Below are 17,232 nucleotides of genomic sequence, written 5' to 3' on the forward strand. Positions count from 1 at the left end.
AGGAAGGGCTTTCCATCTGTTCATTGTTTATGATGACGTTCAATCACACTATCTATACTTGCTACCTCCCAACCCTTTATGATTTCTGTATAATTAACACAGTGAGACTTGAATAAATGGCCGTGGTTACCAACCAGCCTGTGACCCCCATTCCTTCATTCATCTTGGGCCAGCCAGGGAGATGATGATCAGCCCTAAACACACCAGGGGATCCCCACGTAACTGTGGGACTGTGGCCCAGGACAAAGACACTTTTGATGTTGTTTATGTAGATGACAGAGGTGGTTACCTGAGCTCCCACCAGAAGGAACCAGTTAACAAAGCAACCAAGGGACAGTGTGTCCTTTCCAGTCATACTGCCTGACCCGAAGGGACAAGAATTCAAAGAGCTGCAGAGGTAGTCCTGCAAGCAGAGTCCTGAGAATCAGGAAGTGACTATGGCTTTTGCAGGCTGACTTGTTGGGGACTGCTCAGGATCCTGAACAAAAGAGAACCCCGAAACCTTTACCCTGGACAAACCGGAAAATTCCATTACCAGCTATGCATGACCTGAGGCAAAGGTGCCCTTGTGACAAAGGAAATAGCCAAACTCAAGAAGTAAAAGTAGCCCAGAGCAGTTAACTAAGAGACCCCAAAAAGCCTGTAAAGTAAAGTGCCTTCCTCTACACTAAAAGCCTTGTGCATTCCTCCTGACAGATGCCCCTGCCAGATAAACCCTTGTCTTCCTCTCCCCACTATTTCTCAACCTACTCTTGGAGAATGTTGTAAGCCCACCAAAGTACGCCCCGAACCTTTCCTTATTTGGTCTGAGAAGACACTTCCCTGATGATTGACAACTTATGTACCAACCCCCTGCTAAGAAAAGTATAAAACCACATGGCTGTTAATAAAGTTGCCCTTGATCGGCATGTGTCGTCTTGGGCCCCCTGTTTACTAACCTCACTAGTCTTATTTCAGGTCGGGCCCCTCACAGAATCCACCCAATTAGGAGCGCTTTCCACTGTTGTCTCTCCGCGGGCCGGAGAGATCTCCAGGGGAACACGCACTGACTTGTTCTTTGAAAGAGGTTCAGGGTGACCGGAAGTCAGCATGTTAGCTGTTCTAGGAAGTAGTAAGGGGTGAAGCAATGGGAAAGGCCTGGTCTACGGTCCTCCCTAGTGTTCACGAGGGAGGATCTTACAGGCAGAGACAGGAAAGCGAGTTCAGGAGCAGGACTCTGTCCCGCCACAACAGCTGCAGCAGCTTTTGGAAGCTGGGCATGTGCCCCAATCCCAGTGCAGAGAGTTGGTGGGGAGGGGAGTAGAGGAAGGATAAAGCAAACGTTCCCTTCAACAGACAGTGCTGAGATGAAAAACTGGGATTCAACCGAAGTTACTAGAAAGGCAATTTCTCTCTCATCACAGGACTCTTCCCTTGCAGACAGGAGGGTCTCCTGTAGGAACTTTCATCAAAGGCCTAAGGGGCACTGTGGCCTGTAGAAGCCCCTCTCCTCCTCTGAGCCCCCAGAGTGAACACCTTCATTGGCCTCACATCCCCACCTGCTTGAGGAGACATGGAGTCTCCTGAAAGAACAAGAAAGCAAAGTCCAGTCGCTGCCCAGATGTTTTACACACACACACACACACACACACACACACACACACACACACACACACACACACACACACACACTCACAGAGCAGAGTCCGCCCTGGACTTTCAGTACCTTCTCCACACAGCAGACAGCACAAGCTTGTTCCCTGATGTCTCCGTAGCTGAGATTCTCTCAGGCCTGACAAGGAAGTTCACTCCCACTGGATTAAACCCAGAAACGAAACCACTGTGGGGGGGCGGAGCCCTGTACAGCTGGGGAAAGAAATGAGAGAAGTTGCCAGTGTGTTTCCTGCTGACCTTGCCCTCAGGTTAGGGGGCAGGTACTTGAAGACCCCCTTGAGCAGTAAGAGGGACAAGTCATAACCGGGAAACTGTTCTGTGTCCTCAGGCCGAGGCTAAGCAGGAGCCACAGCTCAGCTCCCAGACTCCGACTTCAGACCTTGGCACTTTTGCCACGAAGGCCCAGGGGAACCCAGGAGTCTTCCTGGTCAGCTTGTCTTGGCTCTTCTAGGTCCCTGAGTGTTTGAAGCAGCCCAGGAGGATGTGGGGAAACGGGTGTGCCCAGGACAGGGCTCCTGGGCATCAGGCACAGCCCACCCCAGCCCCTCCTACTGTCTCTGCTCTGTCTCCTTCCTCCTCGCTGTCCCTCTGCAGGACTCAGTGCTCAGGACAGCAGGGGAACCACTAATGGCCAGAGGGAGTGCTGTCAGCTGGGAGCCACCACTCTGTGCTTTGGGGAAAGGCTGTGGGTCTGCTGTGGTGCTTTAGATCCTCCATATTCCTTATGATCCCCAAGCACATAGAAGTGATTCCTGAGTGCACAGCAGGAGTAACCCCTGAGCATCGCCCGGTGATACCCTCAAAAACAAAAAGAATTTTATAATATTCAATGATTTATTAATATTTTATTTAAATTGTTCTGTCTATTCATGTGATTTGGGGGCATCACAGAAATTCTTACTATAATTTTTAACTTGTTAAGGCAGATACTTCAGCACTCTAAAATATATTAGTTTCTAACACAAAACTGTTGTCCCAGAGAAATACACTTTGAACTCTGCATATGCAGTTCCTCTGTAGCTCCTGGGATTTCTCATCTCTGAATTCCTGGAACCCACAACCAAATACTGCCTACATGAACCTGGTGCTAGAAAACAACCCTCCACCAGACCTCCTTAACACCAATATAAACCCTCCCTAGGGGGCTGGAGAGATAGCACAGTGGGGAGGGTGTTTGCCTTGCACACGGCGACCTGGGTTCAATTCCCAGCATCCCATATGGTCCCCTGAGCACCGCCAGGGGTAATTCCTGAGTGCAGAGCCAGGAATAACCCCTGTGCATCGCAGGGTGTGACCCAAAAGCAAAAAATATATATATATTTTATACATATATATAAACCCTCCCTAAAACAGAGGCTGGCCTGATGCTCCTTTCCCTTTTTCTTTTCTTTCTTTGTTTCTTTCTCCTTTCTTTCTTTCTTTCTTTCTTTCTTTCTTTCTTTCTTTCTTTCTTTCTTTCTTTCTTTCTTTCTTTCTTTCTTTCTTTCTTTCTTTCTTTCTTTCTTTCTTTCTTTCTTTCTTTCTTTCTTTCTTTCTTTCCTTTCTTTCTCTCTTTCCCTTCCTTCCTTCCTTCCTTCCTTCCTTCCTTCCTTCCTTCCTTCCTTCCTTCCTTCCTTCCTTCCTTCCTTCCTTCCTTCCTTCCTTCCTTCCTTCCTTCCTTCCTTCCTTCCTTCCTTCCTTCCTTCCTTCCTTCTCTTGTCATCTTAGGTCACAACCTGCAATTACCTGGGGTTACATCTGGCTCTGCGCTCAGGAATTAGTCCTGGCTTTACTAATGCCCTACCCACGGAACTATTAGTGACATTCTCCGTCATAGTTGTTCCTGCTTTCTCTCACTTGACCAGTGGCTCTCAGCAGTCAATTTAGGCAGGATCAAAAAGGAAGTCTGACATGGAAGGTGAGAGGTTGCCTGTGCCCTCACAAGGCACAGCAGGGACAGAGATGAATAAAGTGGAGAAATAAGGGTAGTTTACTGGGATTTGCTTCCAGGTGGCCCCTACCAGTCCCTGGTGAGGCTGGGGTAGAGCTGTGCCCCAGGAAAGGCTAAGTGGGATTTTATCTTGTCTTGGGCAGGAAAAGGGAGCAGGCCAGTGGGACTGGTGCATATGGTCTGGACTTCTGTCACCTGTGGGGTCCATGGGAGGAAGCATGGAATGCAACCTGGGTGCATCTGGGGCCAGGTGGGCCACAGTCCTGACTTCATGCTGAGGCCAAGGGATCTCTGACTCCCGGAATGTTGCTATCCCGTCAGCTGATCGCTATTTGGTCCTGAGCAGGGCCAATTGGGTCAAACAAACCTTACAGATTGTACTTCTGAAAAGAAATCTATTTACTTTTCAAAATAGTTGAAAGCAAAGCTATTTTTAAAACAAATAAGTTCAGGCCTATTTGTTTTGTATATGTAGCACTTCACTGTAGCACTGTACTCCCATTGTTCATCAATTTGCTTGAGCGGGCACCAGTAACATCTGGAGCAATAGCACAGTGGGTAGGGTGTTTGCCTTGCATGTGGCCAACTCAGCTTTGATTCCCAGCATCCCATATAGTCCCCCGAGCACCTCCAGGAGCAATTCCTGAATGCATGAGCCAGGAGTAACCCCTGTGCATCACCAGGTGGGACCCAAAAAGACAAAAAAAGAAATCTGAAATCATGGAAAGGGAAGAGAGGAGACACGCTATGCAAGACATGCAATACAGTAGCAATATCTCGCTTTATTCCACTATAGTGCAGACTAATTATCTTTTGTGTTGCTGCCTGAATATACATTATTTTATTGCATTTGCCACCACCAATGTCTCCAGTATCCCTCCCTCCACCCCGTTGCACCCCTCCTCCCCCCTCTGAGGCAGATGCATTCCCTCTTGCTCTTTCTCTACTTTCTCTTATGCAGGATTTTTTTTTTTCACTTCAAATGTTCTAGCTAATATCTAGGTCTGGGGAAACAACCAGGAAGAAAATTAGACCCAGTTTCTGTTCACACCTGGATTTACCAACTACTTCCTATGCTGGTTTAACTATAACAAGACTCTTTTTTTTCTTACTCATTTGAGGAAATCAGGGACAAAGAAGAAAATGGATGAACCTCAAAGTAAGGTCTGAGAGCATGAGAGAAGGAGGCCTTTGGGAAGGTGTAGATGTGGGAACCAGTAGTTGCATTGTAGAAGGATATGATCCCAGCGTCACAGTCTAGAGTAATCCCTACGATTTGAGGCTGGTCCATTAGAGGATGGGTGATTGGGGGATAAGTAAGGACTAAGTTGCCCTTGTCCTTTGCCATTCTGATGACCCAGAACCCAGACTGAGGCTGTCGTTCAATGTCAATGTCCCATGGCACATTTTCCAGACAAACTCCTACACTCCACTTGGTTCCTTTTCTCACATCCACTTCAAAGTAATGTCTTCCTGAGGTGAAGTGCTCATGGCCAGGATACAGGGAAATGCACTAAATTGTCTAGGAGTTTCAACCGTCGATAAGCTTCCAAAGGAAGTCACTGTTGTTGGATTGTGATACAGACATAAATCTTGATGAGCAGTAACTGGATCCAGAGTAACATTGTCTGGCGAAAAAAAAGAATGAAAGGCTTGATTTGATTTTTTAATTTTCCCTCCCTCCCTCCCTCCCTCCCTCCCTCCCTCCCTCCCTCCCTCCCTCCCTCCCTTTTTTTTTCTTTTTTTTTTTTTTTTGAGGAGAGGTCATACCTGGCAGTGCTCAGAGCTGTCTCTGTGCTAGGACTCATTCCTGGCAGTGTACTTTTTGACATGTTGGGGATTGGTGGGGTCCAGGCAAGCACTCTACCCATTGTACTATTCCTCAGTGCCAAAAGACTTGCTTTTTTTGTTTTGTTTTTATTTGGAGTCCACACTCAGTGGTGCTCCGGGCTTACTCCTGGCTCTGTGCTTTAGGGATCACTCCTGGTGGGATGGGGGTGTTGGGTATTAACCCTAAGTGTTTTAGGAATAATAAGATCATCATCCTAGTCTCTCGCTTATGAAACTGAGGAATAAAACTAACCAGAGTCTCTATGTTTTCTGTCATTTCCAAAGCCCATTTCTTGAGAAATCATGGAATATCAAGGCAGAAATAAGACTGTTTCATCTTTAACAATTACAATTTCCGTATCAGAAAAGGAAAAAAGACAACTAGTATCATAGATTGTGATTAAACACCTAGAATCTTTCCAGGTCACAAACGCATGCTAGTCCCATAGATTTTACCCATGTCGCAAACACATGCTAGTTCCATGGATTTTAAAGCTTACTCTAATTTCTTATGTTAGAATACTTGTATTCTATAGAAATTAGTAAACTGTAATAAACCTAGGATAATCTTTAGGAAAACTACATGATAATAGTTGGAAAAATATGAAAATATACGATAAACTTAAGTGTTATCCAGACTATATAATACAATTTTCAAAATTAAATGTATCAATAGACAGTCTTGTGTTTTGCTTATTAGGGCCATTTCTGGCAATTCTCAGGCTTACTTCTGACTCTGCACTCAGGAATTTCTTCTGATGGTGCTTGGGGGATCATATGGGGTGCCGGTGCTAAAACCTGGACCATAAGAACCACTCAGAACGAGTCAAGCACTCACTGGGTTACCAAGTTAAGTACAAGGAGTTGGACTGATTTCCCAGAAACTTCAATCGCCTATGCAGGAATGCTTCCTCTGATGGATGTTCTCAGTGTTCCTCAAATCCCTGCTGGTCTTTACCCACTTTTCCCATCTGGCTCTCTCCCTGAAAGACTGACCGCTGTGGACACGTCACCCGGGCCCTCTTCCCTATCTCTCTCTGCTTATTTCAACTATCAGGAAGCAGAGGAGAAGGCCCTGGGGCACAAAGCATCTGAGTATCAGTGTGAAGTACTCAAGGCCCTCCCATGCTGACTGGCAGGCTCTGCATTCCTCTCCCCTGTCACACTCTCCCACCCTCACAGCGCCCTCTACCTGCCACTTGAGGCCCAGGCCCATGATGGTTGTCTACCCATTCCTGCCTTGGGTGCTGGACTATTCCTTGTTCTCTACCCTACTTCTCATCTTTATAATCCCTTAATTAGATTCTCTCCATGCAGTTCTTATCATGAGTCTGACTACCCAATGAGTTGGGTTTCAGTTGATATTACCTAAACGAGTGGGAAAAATCCAAGGTGTCAATGTGAAGAAAGTTCAAAAACTTAAATAGTGCCAGAGAGATACCATAGTGATTAAGATTCTTGCCCCAAACTGGGCTGTCTCGGGTTCGATTCCCTCTACCACGTATGGTTTATTGAGCGCTATCAGGAGTTATCACTGAATATAAAGCCAGGGAGAAGCCAAAGGGACAATCAGATGTCACATCATAATTAATTTTTTAAAAAACCCAAATGAATACATATAATTTTTTTAAAAATTAAATAAGTCGTACCATACACACTGCTTTTTTTGACCCTAAGATTAAATGAGCTTAAAGACAAATCATTGAGAGATAAATTTAAATTTTTATCTATTCAGAAAGAAAAGGGTTTTTCAATCATAATATGAACCTCTGTAAAATTCAATAACAATAAAATCATACACATGAAGGTGCACATCAGTGCTAAGGCAGAATTTTGGAGCTGGGACTCCAAGCAGGTGCAGGGGCCCGGTCATTCCAGGCGTTGATCAGGGTAAGACCCCCAGATGCCAGGCTGTCTTCCCTTCAGTGTTGGCACTACCTGGACATTCTGAACATGAGGCTTGATCTCAGCCCAGTGAGCTTCCTCTCTGGTCCTTAGATTAGTCCTCAATTTTTAAAAATCTTTCCCTTTCCATAACTTTTGGCTTTTATAAGAGATTATAGAAACATAGAAAACAATGATTAAAGAGAATTATAGAAAGAGAAAACTCAGCTTTGGGATTTTAAAATGTGTTACTGGGTCAAGGTCCTTAACGTCACTTACAGTACATTCCATAATAATCACCTACATTTCTCCCATTACACTGAAAGTTAAATAAAATATTAACAAGGATTCTTAAATCAACATACCTTGATAGCACTTTAAAACTTTTCTCACACTAAAGTAAAGTGCAGAGACATTGCACACAGTATGCACCTTCAAAGAAATATCCTCTGGTTTTTCCAGATTGATAGCTGAGTTCCTAGAATAAGCAGAGACCAGAGATTCCTTCAGTGGCTCCTTCCATCCATGTCTCTATGCCCATTCCCTTCCCTGCCCACACTGATGATATGGGGCACTCACCTGCTCAAGGTGTCTTTTATATCCTGTAGAGAAACAAAAGCAGATGTGAGTGTAGGAGCATCTGAACTTCATGGAGAAAGGCATGTGGGGCAGGGATGTAAGGTAAGGGAACCCAAGGGTGGGAATGGAACCAAGGTTTCAGGTACATTGTAAGTTCATTCCTGTTGAGGCACCATTGAGCCCCTATCTGTTGACTTTGAAGGATTTCTAATAGGATGATTCCCACATGAGTCCCTTGGCGATGCACATTACTGCCTCCTTAACAATCTCTCCATCAGCTGTCTTCCTTACAGGAGGCTGTGGGGATCTTTGGTTTCTGAAAACGGATCAACCTAGGCATTTGACAAAGGGATAAGAAGGATACCAAGGATACTGCTTGCTTTCAATGATGTGATTTCCTTAGATAGAGTCAACATTGGACACTGCTTTTCATAAAGGGTCAGAGTTCTGAGTCCATGCAGAATCTATGTGGCTGAGATGCTTAGGTGTTGATAGCACGTACCACATGATGGTGGAACAGTTGTACTATAATCCTAAACTATGATATAACCTCCAGTTCTGTTTTCTAGGTGAAACTAGAAAATTCTATAGGCAGCAGATGAGACAAGATGGAGGGAAAAGGTGTCTTGTGAATCAGACAGGTGCAAAATTTAATAGACCAAAAACATGACCAAAAGATTGTATGTGTGGTCCACAGTGGAAGTGCATAACAGCAACCAGTAAATGGTTCTGTGCATGTTTTTGGGTGAGAGGCTTCAGAATATTAATGAACTCAAGAAATGAGGCCCAAGGATGGAAGCAGATGAAGCTGACTTAACAGTCAGGCCCAGGGGGAACAAAACAGTGTGCAGAAACTTCTCCCACATGTTTACGCATCAATTTCTTCACAAGACCGAGAGGAGAGATGGATCTGGGCATGAAAGGGTCTCAGGCTAATATTTATAGTGGAGCGTACAGCTGTGTCCCCAGGCAGATGGGGCACCACCAACACTTTGGCTGAGTGGTGTGCAGACAGCTCCAACTGCCTGTGTACTGTGACTACAAAGCATCAAAGACCGTGTTCCTTCCCTCCTGTTCCCATACCCACAACCTCAGTACATCTGCGTCAAGGATTCAGTCAGACTCACAGCAGGCTTTACGCTAGAAATAAGGAAGCCTTGCTCAGAGGTGGTGCACAAGTGCCTAAACTCAAGGTTCGAGGCAACAGTGTGAGGTGGAATTGTGCAGGGCAAGGGCATTGTCTCTGAGTACAGCACTGTCTTGGCAGTGGCTGGTTGTAGCACAAACCTTGCTCCACAAGTTTCCTGTGGAGTTGGAGGACATAAGTCAACCTTGGACTTGCTATTCCAGATAGCAAAACACCAGAGCCTCACCCCTAAATTTCACAGCGTGGTGACACAAATTAAGAAGTTTGAAAGCCCACTCAAAATGTTGGGTGAAGACAAAAGCCCGGAAAAGTTCCCTAGCAAGCAGGACTGTTTCACTCATTTTCTTTGAGTTGAAATTGTAAATGGTGATAATTTTCTTAAAGTAACAATTGTAAGTCTCAATGAATTAAGGGAAACAAAAGCAAAGATCTCTAATAAAGCAAGATAATCTATTAGACAGGGTGGGAAGTATATTGAAATAAGTGAACTTAAAAGGTTTCAGCAGATGAGTGACAGATGCCCAGGAACCAATCAGTGTCCAGGAAAATAAGATATAGGAAAGTAGAGATAAAACAAAGAATAAAAATTATGAAATGGATATGAGAGAATTATGAGATAATTTTAATAATAATAACCAATTAAATGAATGTTTGATGGGACTGGAGGGATAGTACATGTGCTTGCCTTGAACACCACCACCTGGGGTAGATCCTGGCACTTCATTTGGTCCCTTGAGCTTCCAGGAGTGATCCCTGAGTGCAGAGTCAGGATAAGCCCTGAGCACTGCCAGATGTGCCCCCCAAACAAAAAAGGAGACCTTGAGGAAAAGAAAGGTGAGGATAAGAAACATCCCAAGAAATTATAGCTGTGCTTGTTCATCAAGCCGGTGTTTTCCCTTTGACACATTTACCCTCTTGCTCTCTCATATCTTTCTTATAAGTTTCAATGAAAAACTACCTTGCTTTACTGAAAAGAAGAAAGAAGAAAAGAAATTATAGCTGAGTTTCCTCTTCTGAAGACTGACCTCCATGTCCAAATCCAATATGCTCAAAGAATTGAAGACAAATGATTTCACCACAGGAGATTTATGATTTTTACCCATCTATTCATTGTTATTCAACAAATACAGATATTAAAATCACTTGTGTCAAGAATTATAGGACTAAAGATATAAATGAAAAATTTTGGTCTACTTAATAGATACTAAACATACAAATAGGTAGGCAGTAATCCACACAACAAAATTAATAGATAAAATGGGCCAGAGGCTAAAGACTGAGTGGATATTAGACCTATTTTAAATAAAAAGAGCACAGACTGCTTCTTTGTAGAGTTTCAAAGACATGAAGAATAAATGAAACAGCCATAGAAAGATATGGAGAGGGATATATGTAAGTGAAAAAGACTAAGCAGGGCCAGAGATATGGGTCATGGTAGAGTACATGCTTGAAAAGTGTGGGGTCCTGAATTCAAACTTCAGCACTGGTGAGAAAGGGACAGAGAAGACCCAGATGATCCAGGTGAGTGCATAAAAGTTTGGCAAGCAATGTATGCTGTCTCAAGGATCTTATTATCTGTTGATGACCAAATCAGATCCCCAAAATTAACTTCAGTTTTGGCATCTTTACCTCTGATGTATTATTTTGTATTTTCCTTCCAAAAATTTCTCTTGATCCTCTGGACAGAAAAATAAAATTTCATCTCCTTATGGGATTTGAACCTCCTGACTGACTGACACAGGGAATGAGAAGTCCAAGCTCTGACTGGGGAATCCTTAGCAGTGTCATTTTTAATCTTGGGATATCCATGAGATAAGACTGAGATGTAGTCTGAGATACTAAAACATTGTCTGAAGTCATCGATAGAATTGGTCCTTTCCTATTTCTTTACCTGCTTCTTTGTATCCTCACTGCCTTTCCCTAGGATACATTTTAAGTGAATGACCTTCAATCAATTTCTCATGGTAGGATCAACTCTTGTGGAAGTAGCCCTAAGCAACCTCCTCACCAGTATTGATGACTGGAAACAAAAACCTACTGTGAATTATTTTGTGAGTGGCAGTTGAGTTTTGGGAATTGGTTATCAGCATGAACTCTGGTTCCAATTTTATATCATATAATTATGTGACCCTCAAAATTGGCACAACTCCGATTTCATTTCCTCATCTGTAAAATAGATAGATTGAGTCCATCAAGAGCCCCAGAGAACTTTTTCCTGACATTGAATAATAGACTACAAGGTGAGAAGAGAAGGAATGACATATTGAGTATATTTACGTCGGTGTCCTACCTCTAGAGAAATAATAGTGCTTCTCCCAACAGAACATAGAGCAATTAGCAAATTTTCCTTTGCTTTCCATTAATAATCATTAATTAATTTTATTAATTAATGTTAAATTAATGTCCTTGCCTTTCCACTAATACTAATATGACAAGTCCTTATCCAAATAAAATATTAATTTTTAGAAAATGATAAATGGTGTAAGTAATTATATTTAAAAATCAAATACTGAAGCCAGAGATATAGTATAGGGATGCTTGGTTCACCTATGGCCAACTGTTGAGTTTTCTCACCTCAATTCAACAACAGATACACATAAGAAATAAGAAATAAGAAAAGGTGGGCTGTCATGAAGGCAGGCCCGCACACAGGCCAGGTGCAGGCAGGATGCAGAGGCGTCGTCTGATTTCTCCCTTTACGGTGCAGTCATAGTCATAATTAAGGCCATAGTTTTGGTAATCAGAGTTCCCTCATCCTATTCTCTTCACGGACCTCAAAGTCTCCAAAGGCTCAGTTTTCCTCCTCACCTTCTTGTCTTCTCTTCATTGCCGTGCTCTCTGTATCTTTTCCTTCGTGCTCTGCTTCTATGTGTGCCGTTGTGCTCTTTTCTGTCCGTCTCTGTAGTCTCTCCTCTGCTCTCCATTTACGGTCTCGGTCTCTCCTCTCCAGACTCGACAGTCTGTCCTTTTCTAACTTCCATCTTCTACTTCTAACCTTGGCATTGTGCTCTTCTCTTAGGTCCTCTGTCTTCTGCCTGTGCCATTGTGCTGTCTCACTCTCTCTGTCTCCTGCTCTCTAGTTGGCTGCCATTGTCTTCTTCCGTCTCTGATCTCTTCTTCTTCTGACTTCTTCTAACCCTGTGACCGTGGCAACCTTGGCGACCTCATAATCTCATAATCTTCTGACTTCTCCCAACCTTCTGACCTTGCCAACCTTCTAAACAATCTGACCTTGCTGACATTCTAACTAATGTGATCAGGACATCATATTAGAATATATATCTATATATTTTTTGATTTTTGTGTTACATCCAGCGATGCACAGGGGTTATTCCTGGCTCGTGCACTCAGAAATTACTCCTGGAGCTGCTTGGGGGACCATATGGGATGCTGGGAATCGAACCCAGGTCAGCTGCATGCAAGGCAAATGCCCTACCTGAGTGCTATCACTCCAGCACTGTATCACATTAGTATTTATTCTGGTACTTACTTCTAGCTGAGTAGAATGATACCAAATTTAGCTATTAAATATATATGCTTGAATACTGGAGGAGTAATATTGCAACTCTGAAATAAAGACTTGTTTTTTTTTTCTTTTTGGGTCACACCTGGCAATGCACAGGGGTTACTCCTGGCTCATGCACTCAGGAATTACTCCTGATGGTGCTTGGGGGACCATATGGGATGCTGGGAATCGAACCTGGATTGGCCGCGTGCAAGGCAAACACCCTACCCACTGTGCTATCACTCCAGCCCCAAGATTTGGTTTTTATATTAAAAAAACTGGCAAATTTTCCAGTTAGTGGTCTTTCCTTGATCTACTGTTATGTGCAAAAATGAAAAATAACTGTCTATAGCCAAGGGCAATGACCAAGGAAGTTTTCCTGAGAGTCAGGAATGTTGTAGTACTTGTGGTGGTTTTACCTCAAACTTGAGTAAGATCAAAAGGTAAAATAACCTAAGCAATAAAGGAAAAGACAGAGCCAAATGAGAGTGTGCGAGAAATATTGATCACCTGGTAGTAGAGCTACTGTAAAGGGCTGAAGTCATGCTTTGCACGGGGGAGGGTCAGATTCAATCCCCACATGTTCTTCTGTGGACCCTGAGAACTGCAGCAATAATGTTCCCTGAATACCATTGATTGTGGATGAAAAACAGGAGAGAGAGAGAGAGAGAGAGAGAGAGAGAGGGAGGGAGGGAGGGAGTGAAGGAGGGAGAGAGAGAGGGAGGTTAGGAGGGAGAGAGAGGGAGAGACAGACAGACAGACAGAGATGCATTTATCTGACTGGGAAAAGTGAAACCGAGTGTATATTGAAATAAGTGAACTTAAAAGGTTTCAGCAGATGAGTGACAGATGCCCAGGAACCAGTGTCCAGGAAAATAAGATATAGGAACCCATCAGTAAAGTAGAGATAAAACAAAGAATAAAAATTATGAAATGGATATGAGAGAATTATGAGATAATTTTAATAATAATAACCAATTAAATGAATGTTTGATGGGACTGGAGGGATAGTACATGTGCTTGCCTTGAACACCACCACCTGGGGTAGATCCTGGCACTTCATTTGGTCCCTTGAGCTTCCAGGAGTGATCCCTGAGTGCAGAGTCAGGATAAGCCCTGAGCACTGCCAGATGTGCCCCCCAAACAAAAAAGGAGACCTTGAGGAAAAGAAAGGTGAGGATAAGAAACATCCCAAGAAATTATAGCTGTGCCTGTTCATTAAGCTCGTGTTTTCCCTTTGACACATTTACCCTCTTGCTCTCTCATATCTTTCTTATAAGTTTCAATGAAAAACTACCTTGCTTTACTGAAAAAAAGAAAGAAGAAAAGAAATTATAGCTGAGTTTCCTCTTCTGAAGACTGACCCCCATGTCCAAATCCAATATGCTCAAAGAATTGAAGACAAATTATTTTACCACAGGAGATTTATGATTTTTACCCATCTATTCATTGTTATTCAACAAATACAGATATTAAAATCACTTGTGTCAAGAAATCTAGGACTAAAGATAAAAATGAAAAATTTTGGTCTACTTAATAGATACTAAACATACAAATAGGTAGGCAGTAATCTACACAACAAAATTAATAGATAAAATGGGCCAGAGGCTAAACTGAGTGGATATTAGACCTATTTTAAATAAAAAGAGCACAGACTGCTTCTTTGTAGAGTTTCAAAGACGTGAAGAATAAATGAGACAGCCATAGAGAGATATGGAGAGGGATATATGTAAGTGAAAATGACTAAGCAGGGCCAGAGATATGGGTCATGGTAGAGTACATGCTTGAAAAGTGTGGAGTCCTGAATTCAAACTTCTGCACTGGGGAGAAAGGGACAGAGAAGACCCAGATGATCCAGGTGAGTGCATAAAAGTTTGGCAAGCAATGTATGCTGTCTCAAGGATCTTATTATCTGTTGATGACCAAATCAGATCCCCAAAATTAACTTCAGTTTTGGCATCTTTACCTCTGATGTATTATTTTGTATTTTCCTTCCAAAAATTTCTCTTGATCCTCTGGACAGAAAAATAAAATTTCATCTCCTCATGGGATTTGAAACTCCTGACTGACTGACACAGGGAATGAGAAGTCCAAGCTCTGACTGGGGAATCCTTAGCAGTGTCATTTTTAATCTTGGGATCTCCATGAGATAAGAATGAGATGTAGTCTGAGATACTAAAACATTGTCTGAAGTCATGGATAGAATTGGTCCTTTCCTATTTCTTTACCTGCTTCTTTGTATCCTCACTGCCTTTCCCTAGGATACATTTTAAGTGAATGACCTTCAATCAATTTTTCATGGTAGGATCAACTCTTGTGGAAGTAGCCCTAAGCATCCTCCTCACCAGTATTGATGACTGGAAACAAAAACCTACTGTGAATTATTTTGTGAGTGGCAGTTGAGTTTTGGGAATTGGTTATCAGCATGAACTCTGGTTCCAATTTTATATCATATAATTATGCGACCCTCAAAATTGGCACAACTCCGATTTCATTTCCTCATCTGTAAAATAGATAGATTGAGCCTATCAAGAGCTCCAGAGAACTTTTTCCTGACATTGAATAATAGACTACAAGGTGAGAAGAGAAGGAATGACATATTGAGTATATTTACGTCGGTGTCCTACCTCTAGAGAAATAATAGTGCTTCTCCCAACAGAACATAGAGCAATTAGCAAATTTTCCTTTGCTTTCCATTAATAATAATTAATTAATTTTATTAATTAATGTTAAATTAATGTCCTTACCTTTCCACTAATACTAATATGATAAGTCCTTATCCAAATAAAATATTAATTTTTAGAAAATGATTAATGGTCTAAGCAATTATATTTAAAAATCAATGCACTTGTTGAACTCCACAAGAAGAAAACTGCCAACCCGATCAAAAAATGGGCTGATGAAATGAACAGAAACTTTTCCAAAGAAGAAATCCGAATGGCTAAGAGGCACATGAGAAAATGTTCACCATCACTAATCATCAGGGAGATGCAGATCAAAACAACAATGAGATATCATCTCACACCACAGAGACTGGCCCACATCCCCAAAAACAAAAGCAACCGGTGTTGGCGTGGATGTGGGGAGAAAGGGACTCTCCTTCACTGCTGGTGGGAATGCCGACTGGTTCAGCCCTTTTGGAAAACAATATGGACGATTCTCAAAAAGTTAGAAATTGAGCTCCCATTTGACCCAGCAATACCACTCCTGGGAATATATCCCAGAGAGGCAAAAAGGTATAGCAGAGATGACATCTGCATTTCCATGTTCATTGCCGCTCTGTTCACAATAGCCACAATATGGAAAAAACCAGAGTGCCCGAAAACAGATGATTGGCTAAAGAAACTCTGGTATATTTACACAATGGAATACTATGTAGCTGTCAGGAAACATGAAGTCATGAAATTTGCATATAAGTGGATCAACATGGAAAGTATCATGTTGAGTGAAATGAGTCAGAAAGAGACAGACATAGAAAGATTGCACTCATATGTGGAATATAATGTACCTGAGAAGTACAAGTTGGCAACGATGCAACTTCTGGCAGATATCTCTCTGGACTTAGTTACTAAAATACTAAATTACAGAAACCCAAAACTGAGAGGCCGCTAAGTGTGGTCACTCGATCTCATACCTCTTCATCCTCAGCAATGGAAAACAAATTATCTAATGCTTCCTTTTCAGCAGGTCTGACTTTAGGGGAGAGACTCTCCAAACAATAATAGTGAGTTTTGTTGAAATATTCTATGCAATCAAAGTGAAAGTAAAGTGAAATTTATTAGTTACACAGGCGGGGGGGGCTTGGGGTGGGGGGGCTAGGGGCGTGGGGGGGTTGGGGTGTGAGGGGGTGGGGTGGAGCTATACTGGGATTCTTGGTGGTGGAATATGAGCACTGGTGAAGGGATGGGTATTCGAGCATTGTATAACTGAGATTTAAACCTGAAAACTTTGTAACTTTACACATGGTGACTCAATAAAAAATTAAAAAAAAAAATCAAATGCTGAGGCCAGAGAGATAGTATAAGGGTGCTTGGCTCACCTATGGCCAACTGTTGAGTTTTCTCACCTCAATTCAACAACAGATACACATAAGAAATAAGAAATAAGAAAAGGTGGGCTGTCATGCAGGCAGGCCCGCACACAGGCCAGGTGCAGGCAGGATGCAGAGGCGTCGTCTGATTTCTCCCTTTACGGTGCAGTCATAGTCATAATTAAGGCCATAGTTTTGGTAATCAGAGTTCCCTCATCCTATTCTCTTCACGGACCTCAAAGTCTCCAAAGGCTCAGTTTTCCTCCTCACCTCCTTGTCTTCTCTTTATTGCCGTGCTCTCTGTATCTTTTCCTTCGTGCTCTGCTTCTATGTGTGCCGTTGTGCTCTTTTCTGTTCGTCTCTGTAGTCTCTCCTCTGCTCTCCATTTATGGTCTCAGTCTCTCCTCTCCAGACTCGACAGTCTGTCGTTGTCCTCTGTCTTCTGCCCGTGCCATTGTGCTGTCTCACTCTCTCTGTCTCCTGCTCTCTAGTTGGCTGCCATTGTCTTCTTCCGTCTCTGATCTCTTCTTCTTCTGACTTCTTCTAACCCTGTGACCGTGGCAACCTTGGCAACCTCATAATCTCATAATCTTCTGACTTCTCCCAACCTTCTGAGCATCTGACCTTGCCAACCTTCTAAACAATCTGACCTTGCTGACATTCTAACTAATGTG

The 17,232-nt window shown here is 42.8% G+C and overlaps 1 protein-coding gene across 1 annotated transcript in view; it reads right to left on the minus strand.

Moving 5' to 3' along the window:
- Positions 1-17,232, minus strand: part of LOC129402534 (E3 ubiquitin-protein ligase TRIM38-like) — a 34,594-nt gene that overhangs the window by 6,696 nt on the left and 10,666 nt on the right. Inside the window, exons 4-5 of the mRNA XM_055129469.1 lie at positions 7,877-7,899; positions 7,663-7,775 (exon numbers count right to left, since the gene is read on the minus strand). Coding sequence (XP_054985444.1) covers positions 7,663-7,775; positions 7,877-7,899 — 136 coding nt within the window. The remainder of the gene's footprint in view (positions 1-7,662; positions 7,776-7,876; positions 7,900-17,232) is intronic.

This window comes from Sorex araneus, chromosome 2 (assembly GCF_027595985.1).
Source record: "Sorex araneus isolate mSorAra2 chromosome 2, mSorAra2.pri, whole genome shotgun sequence".
In the NCBI taxonomy this organism is placed as follows: domain Eukaryota; kingdom Metazoa; phylum Chordata; class Mammalia; order Eulipotyphla; family Soricidae; genus Sorex; species Sorex araneus.